Source organism: Phodopus roborovskii, unplaced genomic scaffold (assembly GCF_943737965.1).
Source record: "Phodopus roborovskii unplaced genomic scaffold, PHOROB, whole genome shotgun sequence".
In the NCBI taxonomy this organism is placed as follows: Eukaryota; Metazoa; Chordata; class Mammalia; order Rodentia; family Cricetidae; genus Phodopus; species Phodopus roborovskii.
In genome coordinates this window covers 690,906-714,554 of record NW_026125739.1, presented here as the reverse complement: position 1 = coordinate 714,554, position 23,649 = coordinate 690,906, and the positions used below count along the sequence as shown (strand labels likewise).

The 23,649-nt window shown below is 41.0% G+C and overlaps 1 protein-coding gene across 1 annotated transcript in view; it reads left to right on the top strand.

Annotated features, from left to right (window-relative positions):
- The window catches only part of Col22a1 (collagen type XXII alpha 1 chain), a 245,476-nt gene that overhangs the window by 138,739 nt on the left and 83,088 nt on the right, over positions 1-23,649 (top strand). The window contains exons 39-43 of the mRNA XM_051178562.1: positions 4,718-4,795; positions 15,555-15,590; positions 17,610-17,663; positions 18,744-18,788; positions 20,938-20,985. Coding sequence (XP_051034519.1) covers positions 4,718-4,795; positions 15,555-15,590; positions 17,610-17,663; positions 18,744-18,788; positions 20,938-20,985 — 261 coding nt within the window. The remainder of the gene's footprint in view (positions 1-4,717; positions 4,796-15,554; positions 15,591-17,609; positions 17,664-18,743; positions 18,789-20,937; positions 20,986-23,649) is intronic.

Below are 23,649 nucleotides of genomic sequence, written 5' to 3'. Positions count from 1 at the left end.
ATTTCCCAGGCCTAGCCATACTATATCAGCCTAATGAAATGGAATGTACTAAATAGGAACTTGAAGAGAAATGAAGAAAGATCTAGTAGACTAGTTGAGGATGGGGCAGTGGATGATCTGGTTCTCTGGGATCATTAACAGCTGGTGGTATAGTCATGTTGGGCTTGGAAGGACAAGAATGAGAAATGGCAGGTATTAAGGAGGCTTATTGTGGAATTTTTAATTTTTTTATTTATTTAAAAGTTTTTTCCCATTTTACATATAAATCACAGTTCCCCCTTCCTCCCCTCCTCCTGCTCCCCTGAATTTCCCATCACCCAATCCCCATCCACTCCTCAATGAGGATAAGGCTTCCCATGAGGAGTCATCAAATTCTGGCATACCAAGTCTGGCATATCAAGGCTGAGAAAGGTATCCCTCCATAGGGATAGGGCTCCAAAAGATCAGTTTATGCACTAGAGAAAAATCCTGGTCCCACTGCCAGTGGCCCCACAGACTGTCCAAGCCACAGAATTGTTCCCCACATTCATTGGGCCTAGTTTGGTCCTATGGAGGTTCCCCAGCTGTCAGTCCAGAATCAGTGAGCTCCCAGTAGCTTGCTAGCTTGGGCCAGCTGTCTCTGTGGGTTTCCTCACCATGATTTTGGTCCCTTTATTCATATAATCTGTCCTTCCTCTCTTCAGCTGGACTCCAGGGGCTCGGCTAAGTGGTTAGCTGTAAATCTCTGTATTTGCTTCCATCAATTCCTGGATGAGTTTCTATGATGACAATTAGGGTAGTTACCAATTTGATTAGAGGAGAAGGCCAGTTTAGGGACTGTCTCCATTATTGCTAGTAGTCTCAGCTGGGGTCATCCTTGTGGATTCCTGGGAGGTTCCAATCACCAGAGTTCTCCCTAACCCCATAATGGCTCCCTCTATTAAGATTTCTCTTTTCTTGCTCTCCCTCTCTGTCTCTTCCCCAACTCAACCATCCCATTCATTCATGTTTTTCTGCCATGTCCCCTTCACTCCTCCACACCCAGTTTACTCTGAAGATCTTAATCTCTTTCCCCTTCCTAGGGGCATCAGTGGATGTCTCTCTTAGGATCCTCCTTGTTACCTGGCTTCTGGGCTATATATTACAGCCTAGTTGTCCTTTTCTTTATGTCTACATAAAGAGTACATACCATGTTTCCATGTTTGTCTTTCTGGGTCTGGCTTCCTTCACTTAAGATTTTTTTTTCCTAGTTCTATTTGCCTACAAATTTCAAGATTTCATTCATTGTTTGTTTTGTTTGTTTTTTCTTACTTCTAAAATTCCATTTTGTAAATGTACCATATTTTCTTAATCTATTTTTCAGTTGAGGGACATCTAAGTTGTTTCCAGGTCCTGGCTATTACAAATAATGCTGCTATAGTTGAGCAAATGTCCTTGTGGTATGAGTGTGTATCCTTTGGGAATATGCCCAAAAGTGATATTGCTGGGTCTTGGGGTAGATTGATTCACAGTTTTCTGAGAAACCACCATACTATTTTCCAAAGTGGCTGTAGAAGTTTGCACTCCCTCCAGCAGTGGAGGAGTATTCCCCTTACTGCAATCTTCTCCAGCATAAACTATTATCGTTGTTTTTGGTCTTAGCCATTTTGACAGGTGTAAGATGGTATCTCAGAGTTGTTTTGATTTTCATTTCCCTGATGGCTAAAGATATAGAGCAATTCCTTAAATGTCTTTCAGCCATTTGAGTTTCTTCTGTTGGGAATTATCTGTACCCTGTTTTTTAAACTGGATTATGATGCCTCATTTCTTGAGATATTTATATATTTTGAAGATTAGTATTCTGTCAGATGTGGAGATGGTGAGGAGCTTTTACCTATCCGTAGGCTGTTTTGTCTTATTTACCATGTCTTTTGCCTTACAGAAGCTTCTCCTTTTCAGGAGGTCCCAGTGTCTGTGCTATTAATGTTGTATTTAGGAAGCAGTCTCCTGTGCCCATGTGTTCAAGGCGACTTCCTACTTTGTCTTCTGTCAGGTTCAGTGTAAACGGATTTGTGTTGATGTCTTTAATCCATTTGGGCTTGTTTTGTTCATGGAAATATAAATGGATCTATTTGCATTCTTCTACATATCTACATCAAGTTATGCCAGGACCATTTGGATCCACATAGTAAAAATGGCAATTTTATCAAAAGCAATCTGTAGATTCAATGCAATGCTCATCAAAATCCCATCACAATTCCTCACAAACCTCAAAAGAACAATACTCAACTTCATATGGATAAACAAAACACACAGGATAACCAAAACAATCCTGTACAATAAAGAAACCTCCTGACTTCAAGCTATACTGTAGAGGTATAGTAATAAAAAGAGCTATAGTAATAAAAAACAGATATGTGGATCAGTGGAACTGAATCAAAGTCACAAAACCTATGACAAGCAAAAATTGTACAGTGGAAAAAATAGGAATTTGGGTTTTGGTTTTTGGTTTTCACTTTTTTTTTCTGTAAGGACTTTGTAAACTTCATTCCTCCCAACTTTATACTGCACTTCAGGACTTAGCACTAAGTACTGACAGTAAGCAGGCATTGTGACTGAATTGCAGATGGGGATTGTAGCCTAAGATCTAGGCTAACATGGGATGCACAATGAGTGTTAGCTGAATGAATATCTAACTGTAGTCACTATGAGAGCAGGGAAAGCAAGTCACCTTAGAAGCATGGCTTTTCTTTGTTTTGGAATAATGTCTTTTATTTGTTGTTAGAAAATTTCTTACATGTATACACTTTATCTGGATCATAGCAAGCCTTCTCCCTATCCCTCTCCAAATTTCCCTAGGTTCTCTAATACTTCTTCCTACCAACTTCCATGTCCTCTCTTTTTGAAAAAAAAAAAAAATTCAATGAGTTCAACTATGGCTTTCTTTTTGTATGTAGAAGTGGTGCTATCCACCAGGGATGGGTGACATGTTATCTGGGGTCCGAGAAGCTTTTTTTTTTTTTTTATGCTGTGGGTAGTTGTTAGTGCAGATACTCAACGTGCTGGGAAAAGATGAATGAGAATATCTCTAGAAGAGACATCTATATCACACTTGCACACATGAGGCTCAGGAAACACAGGGGAGCAGGAAGAATGATTATAGGACTTGGCACATAGAAAGAGTACTGTAAAATTTTTGGATAGAACATGTCTATGGTACATGTGAACTCAGGGCAGAGATGATTACGTGCACAGGGACCAGCATTACTTTCTTTTTATTATTATTATTATTTCTTAGTTTACATATTTATCCCAGTTCCCTCTCCCTCCTTCCCCTGACTCCTGAACCCCTCCTATTCTTTCCCCCCCCCCTCTGCCTTCCAGGAGGGATCATCAAAATCTGTCAAGTCATTTGGAGTAGGGACTAGGCCCTCCCTCCTGCCTCTAGGCTAAGGGAGGCTCCCTCCATGGGGAATGTGCTCCCAAAGTCCTATAGTTCATTACTAGCATTACTTTCTTAATGGCCTCCAATACAAGAGATTTCCAGTAGCCATTTTGGGAAAAAAATATAGCTTATTTATTAAGAGTCTTTTAAAATGTTTAAAAACAAAAACATTAATAAATCAATGTTTCCTAAAGTCATCCTTGTGAATGTAATCTCTTTGGCTCTTTACAACCAGCTTCTAGGCTTGTTCCTTTTACAAGCTGCTACTACATTGTCAGACTGGAGGTTGTCAGACTAGAGGGATAGGAGAGCAATCCCTTATGTAATGTGTATTTTGTATTTGGGTTGTGAGAATTAGTCTTAGGCAGATTATTAAATCTACCTTTAGAGTTGGGGAGGCGCACCAAACAAACTCATTAACAACTAGGCACCCAAAATCTGAATACTTGTACAAAATGTGGTTATCCAAGACTGGGAATGCCTGTGTCAGCATATGTCAGGTTTGCTGGCTGCTCAGTCAGTCTTGGTCAGAGACACTAGATCTGTGATTGAGGGAATTAAAACACTAGAAAGTGGAACCTTGACTTCCTCCTATGGGGAATAGCAAAGTCTTTCACTTTCCCTCTCTTTTCTCATCAAGTCAGCAGCAGCAAATGCAACAGTTGACTTGTGTGGACTGAGTGGCAGGATCACAATATAATCTCTTAGTGTTTAACTCATTTAATCTGCATACTGCGACACTGGCTCAGCTGCTCCTGTGTGCAACTCTGATAGGTGAAGACACATGCTCAGGATACTTGTCATAGTTGTAGATTGGCAGTTCATAAGTGCTGAGGACAGAATTTAAAGTTGACTCTCCAGTACACAAATTCATGCTTTCAACCACATTGCTTGAAGCTATGATACTACTTGAGTTATCTTTGAGGCTCCTTCTACCATACGCAGAAGAGCTACTCGTGAAATGTAGGTATTGGGAAAATGTTGAAACATCAACAAGTGTTTAGGATGAGCAAAGTGGGGGCATTGTAACTACATGGTCTATACATGGAGGGATAGATTTAGTTTTCCAGTCACAGTTGAAGTCATGTTCAGAGTGGGGTAACACTGGGAGTATATGATCACAATCATAGGGCTCGGGTCCATGTGGCAATGGACCAAGAGGGAGGATGAGCTGCTTTAGGGCATCATGGAATGGACCATGGGTCAAGATCTGATGGAACAACAGTCAGGATTCTGAGAAGCATAATTATTCCTGTACATTGCTCCTGATCTTGGCAGCACTGACATGTTTGTTGTCTCTTTCTATCTCCTTAGGGTGACCGAGGAACACCTGGGATCCCTGGATCTCCTGGCAGCCGTGGTGACCCAGGCATAGGGGTTGCTGGTCCACCCGTGAGTCCTTGTTCAGCTAACATCCTTATTTACAGGTCATACTCATAGTGCAGATCCATGCTGGCTTCCTTGGGAGTCTGCAGCCTAGGTTTCTGTAGAAAAAGTCCTGTTTCATCTAATATGGTAGCATGCTGTGCATCCTTGGGTCTACAGAATGCAGGGTTTGTATATATGGCTGCAATTGGTGCAAAACTTATTATACTACTAATGGGAATAAGAAGAATACATCTTTTGGACCAATGCAGGTGGAGGAGGGGTTGATTCAAAACAAAGGCAACAAATCTCACCAATTTCCAACTTGTTCTTTCATAACTCCAATATATACATTTGAAATATATATATTATGCTTGGGCCATATTCCCCATATTACCTTCCTTCCCCCAGATAATCCTTCTGTTTCCATGTCTTTCTGCCAGCTGAATTTAGTTGTACCTGTGTGAATACAGATATGGTCTTATTTATTTGAGCAAGGGCAAGTGACTATCTTATGACTTCTTTCTTGAGCAAGTGTCTATAGCTTCTCAGGGTTGGGTAGAGCCTTATTAGCCCTGCCATTTTTCATAATGCTGAGTTGATACACCTAGCATTGTGCAGGTAGTCACTGCTGTTATGATTTCACCCAATGTTTTTAATGGAAAAAAAAAACCCATGGACCAAACTGTAAGTATTAAAATCATAACCAATAAAACTAAGCTGCGGGAGGACTGTGATCTGGGAAAACATGTGGTTTTATATATTTCAGGCCATACGCTGGAAAAATAGCTCAGCCATTAAAGGCTAGGCTCACAACCAAAAATATATTTCAGGCCAAAAAAAAAAAAAAATAATCTAATTACCTTGATTCCTCTTATTGGTAAAAGTGAGAACATAAATCATGTTTCCAAAGCAGTATTGACAAATGGCCCTCATGTTGTGAGTTTTAAGGAATAAATTACATCGTCTAATAGGCACAGTCTTGTAAGACCCATGGATCTTGTAGCTTCATTGATTCTGAGTGATACAGGCTCATCCAGGTTTTCAACCAAGTGGAAGCTTAGTCTCTTTGTCCTCAGCCAGACATCACTTGAGGAAGTCACACTTTGTCCATAGGACTCATAGTGTTGAAATTTAGTATTATTTTTGGTGAAGAACTACATTTCTTTTTTTGAGAATAGAATCGTGTTTTGCGTCTTTTCTTCATCACACAAATGTGTCTTCTCTTCTCCCCGTCACAGAATGATGGCTTTCAGAATTTAAGGACTACTTTCGATCTGATGCATGTTCTCCTCCCATTTGCTCCCTGCTTTGCTAAAGGCAGAATATTGATTTATCTTTAACTGCATTTGTTTTCTTGAGAGAAACTCAAATACTCAGCTAAGCCTTGGAATAACACAACTACCCACATGTAATTATTATTTTAAGCCACGAACCCAGTCTAATTCTACATCTGCTAAACATAACATGGATAGAAACCAAAACAGCATATGATCCAGTCTCTGCTTTTCCCACATTTGAGAAATGCAGACCACAATAAAAAAGACCTCAAGTAATACCATTATTTTCATTGTTTTATAAAGAATATAATATAGAGTTTTGTATTTACATCATCTTTCCCCTGTGTTCATCTCCTATTCCTTATCATATTCACAACCTCTTATCTTTACCATCAGTGTGTGTGTGTTTGTATATGTGTGTGTATGTGTGTGTGTATGTGTATGTGTGTATTTAAATACAGCCTACTGAATTCATGTAGAGTTGCTGGTGTAGCTATGTACTTATGGCTGACTACTTGGTATTAGATAACTATTAATTGCCTATATCTCTTCCTTTTTCAGTGGAGATTTCTAGATTTCCCCTACTCACAATATTGTTGAGATTTCCTGGACGCAAAATCCCTGTTATATACAGGAGATGCACTCTTCCAGCAGACATCATAGACTGTTATAATCTTTCCTTCCCCATCTTCTCTGAGCCCTTGGTGTAAAGGTGGTATTGTTGATGTATTACTTGAGACCAGGCACCCCATTGCAGTTGTTCCTGTATTTTAGCTGAAATCACTGTGAAATATCTTCCTGCCTAGCTGATTCCACAGGAAAAATAATTTGCTGGCTGCAGCCAGGAGGCTATAAATCATCTCTTTAGTATATTTCTATCACTTGGGCTTATTAAAAGCTTCCTGGCAGATGAAACCTTATTGCATTGCCATAAATCTCTTGGCCAGCAGCCTAGGCAAGTAATGGCTGGAGGAGTTGCATGATTAGTTCAAGGACTTACTGTTAGCAGGTGTATAGTGGAGGTGAGGAAGGATGTGTCAAATCATAAGGGGACCATGGATCTTTGCCCACCTATCCAGTGTCCCTACTCCATGCTGGGCTGGAAAGGATCATGTCCCATGCCCAACACTTAGGGGAGATGAGTTATCTTTTAGAGTTAAGGTAGGTATTCCAAGCAGGAGTTTGAGAGATGATCTCAGAAATTCACTCTTAGAGGGTACTGAGGTGAGTCAGAGATAGGAATAAACCCAGGAACAAAACCCAAGCAGAATTTATTATCGAACAGATGGGCACTACAGGCAGCAGTCTTGTTCTGTTGACTTTTGCAAAAAGAAGAAAGGAGCTAGAGTGTTAGTGTACCGATACCATAGCTAGTAAGCTGATCCCAGGACCTGTCAGCCAGACCTTGGGCTTCAGTCCCACACCTTCCTCTGGCTAAGGAAGCCCAGAGACAGGAAGTAGTAGATTGTTTTGAGTTAGCCTCCTGCCTCTTCCAGGGCTTGTTCTTCAAGCCTTCATTGTTCATGGGCTCTGCTACCTGCTGGAAGGAAGCCCAGGGATGGTATGTTGACTCTTGCTGTGTCAGCAGATGGAGCCAGTAAGGTGGTACTTGAGGTTTTAACTTCCTGCTTCAAGATCTTCACAAACAAATTCTTCCTTTCATCTTCAAGTTGTCTCTGATCTTACTTCGGTGTGATTTAAGAACTAAATCATGAGTTCTTTCAGGCTTTGGGGGAAATCAAAGTACTCATGGGCTTGAGACCAGGAGCTTTGTAAGGACAAGGCTCTCACTAAGCAGCCATATGATCTAAGACAGGCTCTTTCCTATTCCAACCATCAGTTTCCCTATGGACCAAGTGTCAGCAATTTCAGCAGTACCATCAGGGGAACTAGGAGAATGTGGCCTACTGCTATTGGTGATGATGCCTAGTGCCCTACCTTTACTTCTGTGATGTCATCAAATTTCTAGTCAGTACTTCTCAGCCGTCAACACCTGAAATGTCTGGAAGTTAACTTCAGGGTGCCTTGCCCAGGCAAGATGCATAATGTGTACATTTACTGAGGCATCCTTTCAGCCCTCCAATGGCTTGGTAGCTTAAAAGAATGGCAAGAAGATCAGAGCCAACTGATTTCAGGCAAGGAAGCATTTTTCAATATACCACACAAGTATGTTTTGTGCATTCCTCTAGTTTCTATGGAATAATGTAAAATTCATAGAGCTGGCAGCCACTGAAGTGTGAGAATCAGTATAATATAATCTAACATCACCTTCCTCTGGCTGACAGTTTGAACAGAAGCCTCAGATCAGGTCTCCCTCATTTGTTCTTGTTTAACCTTCCAAAGGCTTAACAGATCACCTCTGCTTGCCCATGAGGAAGCAGACACGAAGATATGAAACCTCTCCCCTGAAGACACATCAAGGACATGGAACGCTGGCCTTGAACACTCAGTACTGTGAGCACAAATGCCTCAGTGGTTCTTCTAGCAGAATGACAGAGGGGATGTGTCCACTTCACATGTCCAGTATTCAGTGCTTCTTGTGTCTTTTTATCTCCATTGTTGCTCCTGAACTTGACTTAAGTGGCCAGCTAAATGCCCTCTGTTTATGCATCTTATCTGTCTGATTTTGTCTATGTCCTTTAGTTGCAGAAAGAGAGAATTAGGTCAGCTATTTCCTTTATATAAGAAAATTACAGTTGACTATCTAGTCTTCTCTGGTGGGATACCAGATGCTGGTCAGTAGTGAGCTAGGGCTGACTTCACAGCCTTCCCCCCCCCACCCCCTCCTACCATGGTGGGATGCAGGAAAGGTACAGGGCTGGATTGTTTGAAACCCTCTCACACTCTGTCTAGTTCACACAGCTTTGTTGTTCCTCTAGACAGCAAAGATATTTATGGAACGTGGAAATATCTGACTTGCTCCATTCAGACTTCTGGGTTTCAACACTGCTTTAGGTGTAGCCAGATTTCAAAAGTCAGCCTTAGGTCACGTGTAGGACTTTCTTCTATTGGGAAGGGAGACTTTAAAAAAATGTTTCTGCAATAAACTCAGTACTTGTCTGTTGTAAATGAAACAAACATCTGTTGTCATCAATGCTTCCTAAAACACATTTAAGTAGACCAGGCTCTGGGCACATCTTTTCTGATAGAGTTTTAGTCTATAAAGTGACTGTGGTTACAGTCTCACACTATGGATGAGAAAATGAGAGGCATGGGATCCACTGAAAACAAGTTGATCTTCACTCTGGATAGAGGAACTGTCATTAGCCTCTGATGTTTTGTAAGTCTGAGGCACCTCCATGCTCCGTAACAAGCTGGGAACCTCAGCTCTTTTGGCTAGTTCTACTTGTACAGAAACAAGGTCTTCACAAGGAAGAGCTCTTGTCCTTGAACAGAGAAAGACCATGCCTGTTGCTACTGTTATCACTGATTCTTCAATAGTCCATGTCCTTGCCAAGTACTTACCTGGCATTCCTGTGCTTCAACATGCACCTGGATCTGGCCTAATTTTATTTCCCTCTTCTCCTGGGTGTCCACTGGTCTCTCTTACTTCAGGCCTCTAGGTCTCTATTCTGTTCCCTTTCCATAATTCAGGCCTGGAGTTGTTTAACTGAACCCTAGACCCTATTTGGAGACATACAGTCCTTTCCCAGGCCAGATCTCAGTTTCCTTTGACTGCCCCCTGGCTCCTTTTCTCTTCTGTGGAGAAAGTCTGGTAAATGTCTTCTGACTGGTCTCCCATCTATAAAAAGATAGATGCACCAGCCAATAAAGAGCAGCATGTATAATGAAGTCCACTAAGACTATTTTGTTTAGTGATAGCCATCCTAGTTTCTGTAAGGACACTTTATAAACAATGACAAGTTGCCTAAGAATGCATTTGTCAGTACATATCTATGTCTTTAAGCATCATACATACCACAAACATACAGATATGTATCACACAGGCACACATGCACAAATACTAATACCCTTGGTAATACATACACACCTTGCTACACTGGTGCTTGTTGACAGGTATGGCTTATATTCCTGTATGCCAATGGTGTGTCTTACATACTGATGGCAGAGGACATGTCTCACAGAACGAGGATCAAGCAAGGTAGGATGCTGCTACAACTTGGGATGTGAGACAAGCCACTTCCATGACACCTGATCAAAACTCAATAGGTCAGGGTTAAGAGATACAAAGAGTCATTGAAATGTACCCCAGAAAAACTCGGGACCCTGCTCAGAGAGCTACAGATGAGGAAAGTTCAAGAGCAAGGAATTTCATAGAGAAGAGAGACAGGGTATCCCTGTAAAGGAGACATCAATCAAGAAAAGAATGCCAGACTTTGCACAGAAGAGAACTAATCCCCCCTTCTTCTTCTTCTTCTTCTTCTTCTTCTTCTTCTTCTTCTTCTTCTTCTTCTCCTCCTCCTCCTTCTCTCTCTCTTTCTCTCTCATGATAAAGAGTGCTAGATATGCCAACAGTAGGCAGAGTAGCACAGTAATCACCTCATGTAGCCATATGGCTACTGTGCTGGCTAGTTTTTATGTCAAATTGAAACAAACTAGAGTTATTTTGGAAGAAGAAACCTCATTTGAGAAAATGCCCCTGACCAACTTAGCCTGTGGCAAGCCTGTGGAACACTTTCTTGATTGATGCTATGGGAGGGCCAAGCCCACTGGTGTTTGATGACACCCCAAAGCTGGTGTTTCTGGGTGTTTTAAGTAAGCAGGCTGAGCAAATTCCAAGAAGCAGGCCAGTACGCAGCACTCCTTCATGGCCTCTGCATCCTTCCTTTAGGTCCCTGTCTTGAGTTCTTATTGATTGTGAATTCCCTTATTGACAGGCTTTTGCCAGGAATTGGAATTGTGAGCTGACACCCTCCCCCATACTGTTTTTGGTCATGGTGTTTTATCACAGAAACCCTAACACAGTCCCCCACCAGGTTTGCTCAATTAGTTGTCCCTATTTTCCTCTCATTTTGAATTATGCCCAGGAATACATACTTTTATACTCTACATATTATTATACTGTATTTATGTCAAATAAGAACTTTTAACATGTCAGTACAACTTCATCATCACATATGGAAAGCACAATGCCAAATATGCTGGTATCACTGCTCACTTCTTGACTGGCACACCAATACCAGGTCATTTATCTGTTTTCTGTTTATGAATCAAGAGCCAAGTGAACAATTGCCCAGTCTTTGAAAAGTTTTCTGGTGAATATGTAGACCCCCGCTTTCAGTTTGTTGTTTGTTTATAGAGGAAACCAGGGTTATTCTTATTTTGGTTCATGGGGTTGTTTTGGGATTGCTAATATGATAGTTTAGTGGGAGTTGCCACCTTGTGATTCTTATTAGTCAGTATCCAGATCCAGAGGTGTGATCAGACACAGATTTGATGTTTTGGGCAAGACTTCATAGATTGCGTTGCACATCAGGCACCTAGGATATCTGCTGGGTTTCCTTCTATGATGTTCACACCCTTTGATGTCCAAAGTCCTGTCAATTAACTCATCAGTTGGTAGTTCTGTCAGTTCATTCTTCTATCTTTATTAGCTGGACCGCTTCTTTGTAGAGGAAAGCTCCCTCCTCTACACAGATTTTATACTTAGTGTGAATGCAATTGCTGGGTCTTCCTCATTGAATGCTTTCACTAAATAGCTCTACAGAAAATAAACATTACACTTGAGTGAATATTTTTAAAGAATGCTTGAACTGAAGGATTTCAATGCATTTGTGTTTCAATATATTTTTTGGTGCTCGAATTGTTTTAGCTTATTCCCCAAAAAGCATAGATATGGAAGTTGACTCTGAGTCTTTTTATATAAGCCTAGTAATTCCCTTATATAAGCCTTTATATAAGCCTTCGGTAATTCCCTTAGTATCTGTGGAATAGAGGTCTAGGTTTGTCATGTATGTGTTCTGGTTAGATCTCTGCCTATCCAGTCCCTCAGCACTAGTTTCTCTGGGTGGTAAATGGTATCAAAGACTGAACTCAGCATGTTAACTAAGATGACTTTTGTATATGTGCATCATTGGTTAAGCTATTTTTTAATCACCATGACCTAGAAAGACCATGCAAAAAGAAAAGTTATTTTTTTTTCCAGGCTTACCATTTAGGAGATATAGTCCATCATAGCCATGTATGCAAAGTTGTGGGGTCAGCTCACAGCTGAAGTAGCAGGAGCTGGTAATGCTATTCCAGCAGCTAGAAAATGTAGTTTAGGTGGAATTCAAACCCAGGCTAGAACCCTTGAAAACTTACAGCAACTTCCCACCTTCCTAATGTTTCATATCTTGCCCAAATAGCATCACCATCTCTGGACCAACTGTTGAGAGATGTGCACTCCTGGGACCATTTCACACTCAACCATGACAGAGTTCCCAATCTTACAAAGAGATAGTTAGACATCAGAGCAAGGAAGGAAATGACTACACAGACCTCTTTCTACAACACTTAAACTATTTTAATTGATTTTTTCAAAAAAATGTAATACATGTGTACACTGTATTCTGGTCATATTCATCTCCTACTTCTCCCTCTTACTCCTCCCATCTCTAAGCCCATCTCAAATCCATGTCCTCATTTAAGAATAATTTTTTATAGTCTACTGATTCCATTTGTGCTACTCATATACTCAGGTGTGGAACTCTCCATTGGACTGTAGTTGATCTTCCATTAGCCACACCCTTGAAAAATACTGACTTTCCCTCTCTCTGAAGCCACCAACTGTCCACAGTTTTTTAGTTGAAAGGATCATGGCCTTCTGCTCCTTCTATGTTGGAGTGTTTACTGGCTTGATCTTATGCAGACTGCCATGGCTGCTGTGAGTTCATGAGCACAGTGGTCCTGTCATGTCTACAAGATGCTGTTTTGCTCTGGACTTCCCAGACCTCCGGATTTTACTATTTTTCTACCCCCTCTTCTGGATGGTTCATGAGTCTTGGATAGAGGGTTATGGTGTAAATGTCCCATTTTTGGCTGAGTATTCCACTTCACTCTTTGCACTTTCATCAGCTGTGCACTTTTATCCACTGCACAAAAAAAACCCAAAACAAAAAAAATATTTAGAAGTATGCAGAGTAGCTGTGGACATGATTTCTTTTTTTTTTTAATGGTACAGATATCAGGTGTCTTTTCTACTCTGTATGTTCCTTTATTTTTAATAACCTGAGGAAAAGTAACCATATAATTTTACATTATAATTAAAAAAACAAATTCAAAGAGGTAAAATAATTTTCTTCAAGTCAAATATTTCATAATGCTAAGACTTGAAATGAACATATTTGAAATGAACATCTTTGAATGTGAAGTAAGCATAAGTAGTGTAAGTTAGTAATTCGGAACCTGGCTTAATGAACAAGTCAGATGTTTTAAAGTTGGAATTTAATTTGGGAACAAAGAGTAACACTAAAAATTACATGGGAGCATTCCTCATTCCAAGGACAAGCTGCCCTCATTACAGTTCTTTAAATAATATAATTCAGCTCCATTGGAAACTACCTGGGATGAACAAAATTCAGATACACAATGCAGTATGATAGAGGAATCAGTGACCTCTAAGCCAAGAACAGCAGGAGTGATTTCTGAGCCCATAATTTTACCTGTTTGTTTAACTTCAGCTAAGTTACTTATTTATTATATTTCAGCTTCAGGTCCTCTATCTAGTCAAAGGGATGATGGAGATACCCAATGTGAAGGAAGGCCTCCTTCTGGAGCTAAAGGGAGTTGTTACAAGTATGCTTTTTCCCTGCGAGTCTTGTCCCACCACCATGCCAGCCCCAATTAACACACACAGACTCTGTATTTGATATTATGCTATTACTAGTTTCTTGTCAGGTAGTTCTGCCTTAAATATTAAGCCATTTCTATTAACATAAGTATTTCCATGTGGTCTCATCTTACCGGAGAGTGGGGCCGGTGTTCCACTCTCTCCAGTCTCTACATGCTGACTCCTCCCTACTTCTTCCTCTTTCCTCCTTGTCTCCTAGTCCCTCCTATCTTCCTTTTCTATTGGCCAACAGTGCTTTATTCACTAACCAATAAAAGAAACATATTTACAGAATGAGATCTCCCATCAAGGAGTAAGACTCTCTCTCTCTCTCTCTCTCTCTCTCTCTCTCTCTCTCTCTCTCTGTGTGTGTGTGTGTGTGTGTGTGTGTGTGTGTGTGTGTGTGTGTCATTTGGGGCTTCTCCTGGAATGGAAAACAAAAGTGGAAGGTCCCCTTCTTCATACACCTCTGTATGCCTTTGGTTAGTCTTCCTTGTATGTGTACAAGGATTCAGTCATTATTGACTGCTATAAATGTTTGTGAAATGGATAGCTAGTACACTTATACATAGAAAATTGCTTGCTTGCCTGTGATTGTAACCCAGTTTAGAGTGAGTGTGGAGAGTGAAAATGCTTGTGTCTGTAGAGACTATTTGCCAATGCTATACTCAATAGCAGAGTGTAGTATTGTAGTAGCGACCCTGCCATACAAAGCCCATGATACTTTCTCTAGGAAAAAAAAAAGAAAGAAGAAAAACACATAAATGTTTATGGGGTTTTGTTATGATCCATTAAATGTATGAATTGTAGTTTGTTTTGTTTTTGTTTATGTGTGTGTATGTATGTATGTATGTATATTTCAAACATCTTGATCTAAAGAGCACAAGTTCCTCATTCCCTGCCACTACAAAGTTCCTATAACAAGCCCTGTCCCTCAAGGGACCTACTGCCATCAAGGCTCTGCCTCTCTCTTGTCTCTTTAGGCATCTGCTTCCCTTGGTGCTCCACTATGAACTTGGGGATGCTCATCTGCTGTATAGCCACTCAGGGGCATAAGCAATAGGTGATCGTGGCACTTCACTACAATGCATGGACATGAGCATTTGTGTGAAAGCTCCTTTCCCTCTTTTTCTGGGAGTTGCTACATATAGCAACATGCAGGGCATATTGAGCTGAGGACAGAGGCATCGCTAACTCCACTGTACAAGGATTTCTTAAATGTGACAAAGTGGGTCCAGACACAAAGGCATGGCAGTCTTCCATATGGGAACACCAATCTAGTAGCAGAGGCTCAGGGCTCAGGCTGATCTGTTCCTGGGAAACTGAGAGCTGCTCATTGATAAATAAAAATCTAGCATAAGCAAGAAGAACCACTGCCTCTCCAAGGATGTGTAAAATGGGAAAGCCTGGGTATACCAGAGGTATGTGAAAGTGGTGGAAAAGGACTGAGGAACAATATGGGAGTAACATTGAGCAGTGGATGGCACTTGTTCAAGGATGGATAGAGGAAGTCTGGCTTAGCAATAAGCTTTACAAAATAGTGTTACATGTCTCTAGTCCCAGAACTTGGGAAGTGGAGGCAAAAAGGATAAAGAGTTAAATGTTATCCCTTAACTACATAGTGTTGAGGGGCTACATGAGGTCCTGATTTTTGTTTTAAGATTCACCATGACATGTTTAAATGTTGAAATGAGCATTCTTGTTTTGCTTGCTAATCTGTTTGTTCTTTTCTTAGGGCCCTCCAGGACAACCAGGAGACAAAGGATCCCCGGTATAGTATGCTTTAAATGGAGGACTGTCAACACAATTCTAAATTAGAGGCAATCAAAAGTTAATAGAAATTATTTGGACTAGACAGACTCTCCAAAATGTGCGCATGGGCTTATGGGACACATGAAGAGGAAGGGAGAGATAATTTCATTTAATCTAGCACAACTGTTTCATTGTTAGACACACTGAGACTTGCTTCACTTCCTAGGATTGCTCCACTACAGAAATTGAGTCCCAACTTAGGGAATTTTATCAAATGGTCAGAAGAACTGTTTTTGAATTCTGGCTTTACCCAGCCACAGAGCCAAGAACATATAAAAGGATTTCTCTTCATTAGTAATATGGAGGCAGCAATATCTTTGAACTACTATGGAAATTTGCCAGGCTCATTTTATGCTAATGCAACAGAACTTCCAGGGCACATTTCCCCCCCCCCTCAGGAACAGCCTCTACTGTTGGTAGCCATTTTCAAGCATTCATTGAATGTTTGCTGGTGTGTCTTTCAATTTGAAGTCACTTCATGAGCAGAAGAGCTGCATGGTAACACCTGGACTGATACCCAGCCTTTGGCTCTGTACATATATTTTAAAGTAATGGTTCTTCATAATTTCTCATTAAGGAAGACAAGGAGTCTTGTGCATATTTTGCTAGATGAAGAAAAAGAGGCTCAGAACAATTGAGATTCATGACCATGAGATTTCAAAGTAAATTTAACTAAGTAAAGCTGAGGAAGCAGGACTCTGGATGAAGGACAAGCCTGAGGAGAGATCTGCAGACCCCAGAGTAAGCATGATCAGCTCTCTCAGAGCAGGTAGCATGAGTTTAGCCAGTGCCCTGAGAAGAGCTAATTTCCACTTGTAAATTTAAAGAAATGAGATCCATTGCCTATGCCACTCTCGGACATTGCTCAGAAAATATTACTGTAATGAGAGTAATCTCATAGAAAGTTATCAGTGTCATGTGTGAACCAAGAATTTCATTGGACCTTGCACAAGGAAACTTCTGAAGGAGCTTAAGGGGCTGCCTGTCATCACGGTGCACAGGGTTTGTGTTCGAGATGGATGCCCAGGCCTGGTTCGCTACAGACATGCATAGGGCTCACATCAGGCCTCTAGGGAGGGATTCCCTGAGGATTGTATCTGTGAAGAGAGCACAGATGTCCACAGAGCACATCCTGCTCAGTAGAGTGTGAGTGGAGTACCTTTGAAAACATGCATTATTGTTGAATTTCCATCCAGGCTGTTATAGTAGCAGACCCTTGAGGAAGAAACGACTGACTTTCACTCTATTCAGGAGAAGTGTGCTGTGGCAGAGAGGTCAAAACACAAGAAGTGGGAAGCAGCTGCTCACATCTCATCCACAGTCTGTTATGAGCAGTTTTTCCCCCGCCTTGTCCCTGAGCCACACCAGCACCAAACACACAGAGACTCTGTATTAGATGTAATTCTGTTGGCCAGTTACTTGTTTCTTATGGGCTAGCTCTGTCTTAAGTATTAGCCCATTTCTGTTAATCTATGTATTTCCACGTGGTCTCATCTCACCGGAGAGCTGGCTGGCACCCTGCTCTCTCCAGACTCCCCATGTTGACTCCTCCTTCCTACTTTCTCTCTCCTCCTTGTCTCCTAGTCCCTCCTCTCTTGCTTTCCTATTGGCTAACAGGGCTTTATTCATTAACCAATATTAGAAACATATTTACAGAATGACATCTCCCATCAACAGTCAGGAGGCAGGCATGAGCACAAGCTAGTGCTATGGTCACCTTCATTTTCTACAGCCCAGGACCCACTGATCACATTCAAGATGGGGCTTCTCTCATCACTTAGCATTATTGTGATAATCCTCACAGGCATTTCCAGAGACCCATCTCTGAAGTGATTCTAAATTCTGTTAAACTGGCAGTTCACAGCAACTATGGCTCTCCAGAGCAGATCATTTGTGTAGTCAAAGCCAACTATTGCCAGACAAATGTGCATCCTGTCTTCTCAAAAATTGAAGCCTGTCTTTTCTTCTTTTTCCTTAGGGATCTCGAGGTTTACCTGGATTCCCAGGCCCCCAGGGACCAGCTGGTCAGGATGTAAGTAAAGAGAAAAGTTATGGGCTTAGTGTTCAGAGTCTCCCCTGTGAGCTCATCTACCATTTCCTGGCTTCCCTTGTTCACATGGCCAGCACCAAATCCTGATCAGTCAAGGATTTCTGTGAAGCCCTAGTGTGTTTATGTATTTTTGATTCTCTGTCATTTGTTGCTTTTTGCGTTATTTATATTTTCTTTCTTAAGCATTTTTATCATGTTTTCAGAACCAGTCACTGTCTTTTATTTCTTTCTCATCGGTCTTTATGAAATAAGGTGTAATTCTTCCATGAACTTCTTCCTGGCTCTTCTCTGGACCCCTTCACTCAAGAAAATTAATCCAAGCTCAGCTAAGGCCCTTGGGACAAGGCCCTTTTGTGATGATGACAATAGTCATTTTTTGTCTTCATCTCTTGGCCTTTGATCAGATAGCTCAGAGCTCCCCAAGTCTTCAAAATCTGTAGGTCTCTGATACTCAGTAGCATGCCAGACACCAATGGCATTCAATCCACACTCACTGGCAAAATGAATAAATATCAGCTATGAGTTTTTATAGGGCGAAGATGTATGGCTCCTGTAAGCAGTGTTATTCATTGGTTATCTGCCTTCCTGGTGCTTCATTACTTCCCATTAGTCAAGGACAATATAACCCTCTTCTCTTCCTTAGGTACTACTCCAGAAAAGAAAGAATGTTTCCCAACATTCATATTTAACTGTTCTCCTATCATTTTTACATTCTTATAGCCAGTCATCATTGAAAACATTTTCTTCTCAAAGCTACTCCTGTCCCTTTTATTTGAAATGAAAGTTTAAGAAATTTCATATGTGAATGTGTGCTTGCATGTGCACAATGTGCACAAGGTGGTTTTAGTCTGTGGTCCTGTAATGGACTTAAAGGAAAGTTTACTCTAGTTATACACTTACTATTTTCACTTGGAAGGTCAACCAGGGCCAGTCTTTAGAATTGGGAGAATTCCTCCCTTGCCAAGTCACAGCTGGCTGGGACACAGCTTGCTGGAGGGATGTGTAGAGTAGATAGAAAGGCCTTATCACTTCAGTGATGGCTTGCTTTCTTTTCTCTCTTAGGGTGTACCAGGAAGTCCAGGAGAAAGAGGGCCTCCAGGAAAACCAGTATGTCAACTGCCAGGACTGGGTGCATGCTGACTGTGTCAGTCAGGGCACCAGCAAGAAATAAAGTGCAACTGAGACAATTCAAGAGACTTTAACAAGGAAAAAAATGGGGCAAAGGGAAGTGATTCTGGGTGCAGTACAATCAGTGATAAGCTATGGTGGGGAGCCATGTCACTACTGTCACTACTGTGCTTCTTTGCAGAGTTAGGTGCTGGCTAAAATGGTGCAATGAGAGCAGTGGATTCAAAGCCTCTGCCAGAAAGCCCGGCTTGAGGCAGATGGGCATCGTCTTACCTTCCCAGCCCCTAACAATGCCTCCCTTTGGTCTAGTTCATTCATGGGCTTGAATGCAGACTAGCTTTGATATATAATGAAACAAGACAGAAGACCATGTGGAAATAGGGCAGAAATTTGCCTATTTCCTATCCTTTGCCTGGGTTGCCTTTGTCACTGTTTAGACTGTAAGTAACAGTTATTTTGTTTCACATGAGAATGGGAGAACTTCTACAAGTGTGAAGAGATGCCAATAGGTCCTTAGCTTGAGAACAAGCAAATTGGAGGTTCAACAAAGGTCTCTTAGGTATATTACCTTCATCTTCTGAGATAGTTAGCAATGACGGAGAAGTCCCAAAGGATTAACCAGATGATCAGGTAATTTGTAGACCCTCTATGGAAGGACTCATGAGGCTGAACAGGTCTGGGGGAATGAGATAAATAGCTCCCTGAGGAGATAGGCTATTAGAAGATGAAAACCTGGGTCCAAGGGAGAGTGGCCCTCAGACAGGTATCTCAGGCCTCAAGATTCATCCCACAGTCTGTTGTTGGAATCAGGGTGCTTACCTGGATAGAAATTTCACCTCATGATTGGTCTGAAGGTCTGCTTGGTCTCTTTGAAAGCATAGTTTAGTTCCAGAAAAGTACCCAAAGTACAGAGAACATGGTGAACCCATACAATCCTCCCTATCTGGTTAATTATAGCTAGTGGCCACAGCAGAAAGTAAGAGCGGGGTCTTGCTCTGTCTCTGGGGCTATGACACTTTTCAATGAAGACTTCCAGAGGGATTAATATGAGTCACATTGGCAACTGGAAATACCTCTTTTTCTCCATGGACTCAGCTGTATAGGAAACAAAGAGGTTGTTTGCTCACTGTGTCAGTATCAATGGGCAAGGCCACTGCGAAACTGGTAGAACACAGAGACTCAGGCAAGTGGTGTTGAAAGTTTAAATTGCATCTCTGCCACATGCTAGACCTTAACACTACCCTACAAAGATAAACTGGCAGAGCACAGCAGTGAAAGCAGTGTAAGCAGTTGTATTTCACAGATGGTCACCATAGAACGGATAGCTCCATCATTATCTGACTGGCCAGATCCCTCATGGAGCTGTGTAGTGAATGGCCTATAGAGTGGTCTTACCTTCAGGCAAGGCCTGCCCTCTGCACCTCCATGTCAATCACTTTAGTATGACTTCTCCAAAAGTTTTAATCAATGTATCTAGCAGCAGAGGTTGTCTTTGGACCTAATCACTGGCATATGACCAACTCCTGAAAGGCATCCATGACATCCTGCTGTGCACCTTGTGTCCCCTGCCATAAGGTTACCACTTCTTTTTTTATTTGTTGGTTTTTCTTATTTTACATATTGATCCCAGTTCCCTCTCCCTCCCTCCCTCTCTCCCATCCTCCCATGCCCCCCAATCACCTTCCCATCCCATCCCTCCCCACTCCACAGGGAGGGTGATGCCTTCCATGAGGGATCAACAATTTATTGGACATCTGGAAAATCCATGATAGGCAAATTGTAGGCAGTCTATCCCTTTGCATCTCATATTATCTGTGTGACCCATCATACTTTGTTGAAAGTAAAAAGGGAAAACAGAAGGTGACAACATGAAGAGACTGGGGATAGAAAGGCCTAAAATCCTTCAGTCATGTCTAGGGCTAGTCAGGCTAAGTGGCTGCTGCTTTGGCGAAATCCTTTGGTGATTCCCATGTTTGGAACTCTGATAGACATGTTAGTGTCCCATGAGTACTCAAATCTGTTGTGAGTTACAACTTATACTTTTGAAGGGCATTCACTCTACAAAGATGCAAGGAAGTTACTGTATGTCTGCATATGTGTCTGCACTTACTTAATTTTGCTTTGACAGGGCTCTTCTTCACTGCTTTCTACAGAGGACATAAATCTCTTAGTAAAGGTAAAAATGCATATGTGTTGAAAATTGTGCTTGGGTAGTACATGCCTCAAAATCCCTCTTTTCTCCCTCTGAACAAATATCCTATAGTATTAAAAATAGCAGCAGCAACTGTTATGAAACCATTGTGTGACTAGTGTCTGTGAACTCTTCATGATCCAATATGACATCAATTAGTCACATACATCAATGATTTACTTATTTTTGTTTTATATATATATGGGTATTTCCCCTGCATTTATGAATGTGCACTATGTACATGCAATGCCCACAAAGGCCATAAGAGGGTATTGGATCCCCTTGAGCTGGAGTTACAGATGATTGTGAGCTACCATGTACATGCTGATAATCAGACTGTTCTCTAGAAGATTAATCAGTGCTCTCAACTGCCAAGCCATCACTCTATCACCAACATACATCTATCTAATTAAATCCAACTAAAAGTCAGTCTTTGAACATACTAGGCAATTTACAACTACTTAGTACATGCCCCCTTGCAGTTGGGAGCTACCTTATGGGACAATACAGACATGGAACAGAACGCTCTCCACAGAGTAATATTGAAATGCTTGAAGGACACTTTTTATTCAATTTTAGATTCCACAAGGTAGGTAGGACTCATGTTACTGTTTTGTATATATGAAACCAGACACACAAATGAGGTCATTGGATAGAAAAAATTGTTTTGGAAACAGAATACAATATTCATAGTCAAAGTCTGTCCTTGGCCCATAAGAATGACTTCTTTTTGGAAAATGACAGTAGGCAGAGCCATGGAGTTGGTTTCTGAATCCTACTGGTTCAAGGATAGAAGCATAGGCCAATGGAAGTAAGGACATTTGCTACCTGGAAGTTGAATTGTAGAGGTGCCCAGGTGCTTTAAGGGACTTGACTCTTAACTGGTAAAGAGCTGGTTAGGGTTACAACAGCTTTGAAACACAGTGGTCATGGCGAAGGACCTTTGCCTGATTCTACTCCAAGTCTTTGTCTCAATACTGTGTTTCAAAGGACAGTAGGTCTCTACTTCTTGTATTCTGAACACTACTGGATGACAGCAGAAGGCCTTTGGGTAACACATGAACCCATGAACCCAATGGGAAAAAAAAAAAAAAAAAACAAAAGAAAGCAGAACACCACCAAAAAATACAAAAAAAAAAAACCCCTAAGCTTGAGGCTTGTAAAATCATAAACTCCCTGTATATTGAGATGCATTAGTGGAAAACTCAAGAAGCTAGTTAGCAAAACACCAAATAATCCAATTAAAAAGTGGAGTACAGATCTAAATAGAGAATTTTCAATAGAGGAATATAAAAATGGCTGAAAGACACTTAATAAAGCGTTCAACATCCTTAGCCATCAGGGAAATGAAAATCAAAACAGCTCTGAGATACCATCTTATATTTATGCTGGAGAGCATATAGAGAAAAGGGTATACTCCTCCTCTGTTGGTGGGAGTGCAAGCTCATACAATAGAAAAATTAAATTTTATTAAAACACGAGTAGGCTCATCTTTATAGATTGTTGTTGACAGGATAGTTTGCTTTTTTAACCATAGAGATTACAAGAAATTGTTATTCATTGATTTTTATTTCTTCTTTATTAAAGGCTTTTATTAATTTAGATAATTTTTCATGGTTTTCAGGCTCTGTGATTACCTGAGTTTATATTAGCCCCTACTTCTCAGGATTTAAACTTTAGAATGTATGCCAACCACAACAGGTGAAGATGTAGCTGCAAGGGATAAACCCTACACCTCAGTGCCACAGCACTGAGACAGACATCAATCCAGTGTTGATTCTCCAGCTACTATAAATGATGCAGTTGTGTTCATCCTGGCATGGGAAAACTCAGAGAAGCATGAGTACATGTAGTTAGGACAGCTGAACTATGCTAGGAAACCTTTAGATTGCAGCTTGCACTACTAGATTTGGATGGAGCTGTGGAGATTGCCATCTTTAGCTTTCTCATTCTGCATGCTATTGCCACTGTGATACTATAAGTCAGAGTCTGATAACTTTGTCCAGGGAACTGGGGACCAAGAAAGTATCTTTCATTACAAAAATTACTGTTGCACCTAAGCATTTTAGAACAACCCATATCTCATCATGGCATTTTGGGCACTGCCTAGGTTGAAGATTCATCTAAGATATGCCCCATGAGAATGACTTCTATACTGAGATCTGTGCTCTGGCAGGCCAACCTTAGGGGGTCTTCATGAAGTGACTCCATTTATAAATCTTACTTATCTACCCCTTTCCCTTAAGTTCTTGGGCAGTGTTTCATTACTGATTTCTTTTCATTGAATAGCAGGTTAAAACATGGATGTGTCTATAAATGGAGCAAGATATCAGATTTAGACTGTAAAATTATAAACCACATGAATATATAATGGCTGTGCTTTCATTCTGTGCCTGATAAGATGTTGGATATTTTCCATTCTTCCCTGATTTGTTTTTAAAAATATATTTGTTTTTCTTTCTTTTTATGTATTCTCTTCTCATACAAGACATCCAGAAAACATCCTCCTCTCCCTCCATTCCTCCCAGTTCCTCTCCTACCCAAGATCCATTGTTCCTCCCTTTTCCTTCAGAGAAGATCAGGCATCCCAGGGATATGCTGTTATTACCTTAAAAAATGCTGTAAGACGAGGCACAAACCTTCGTATCA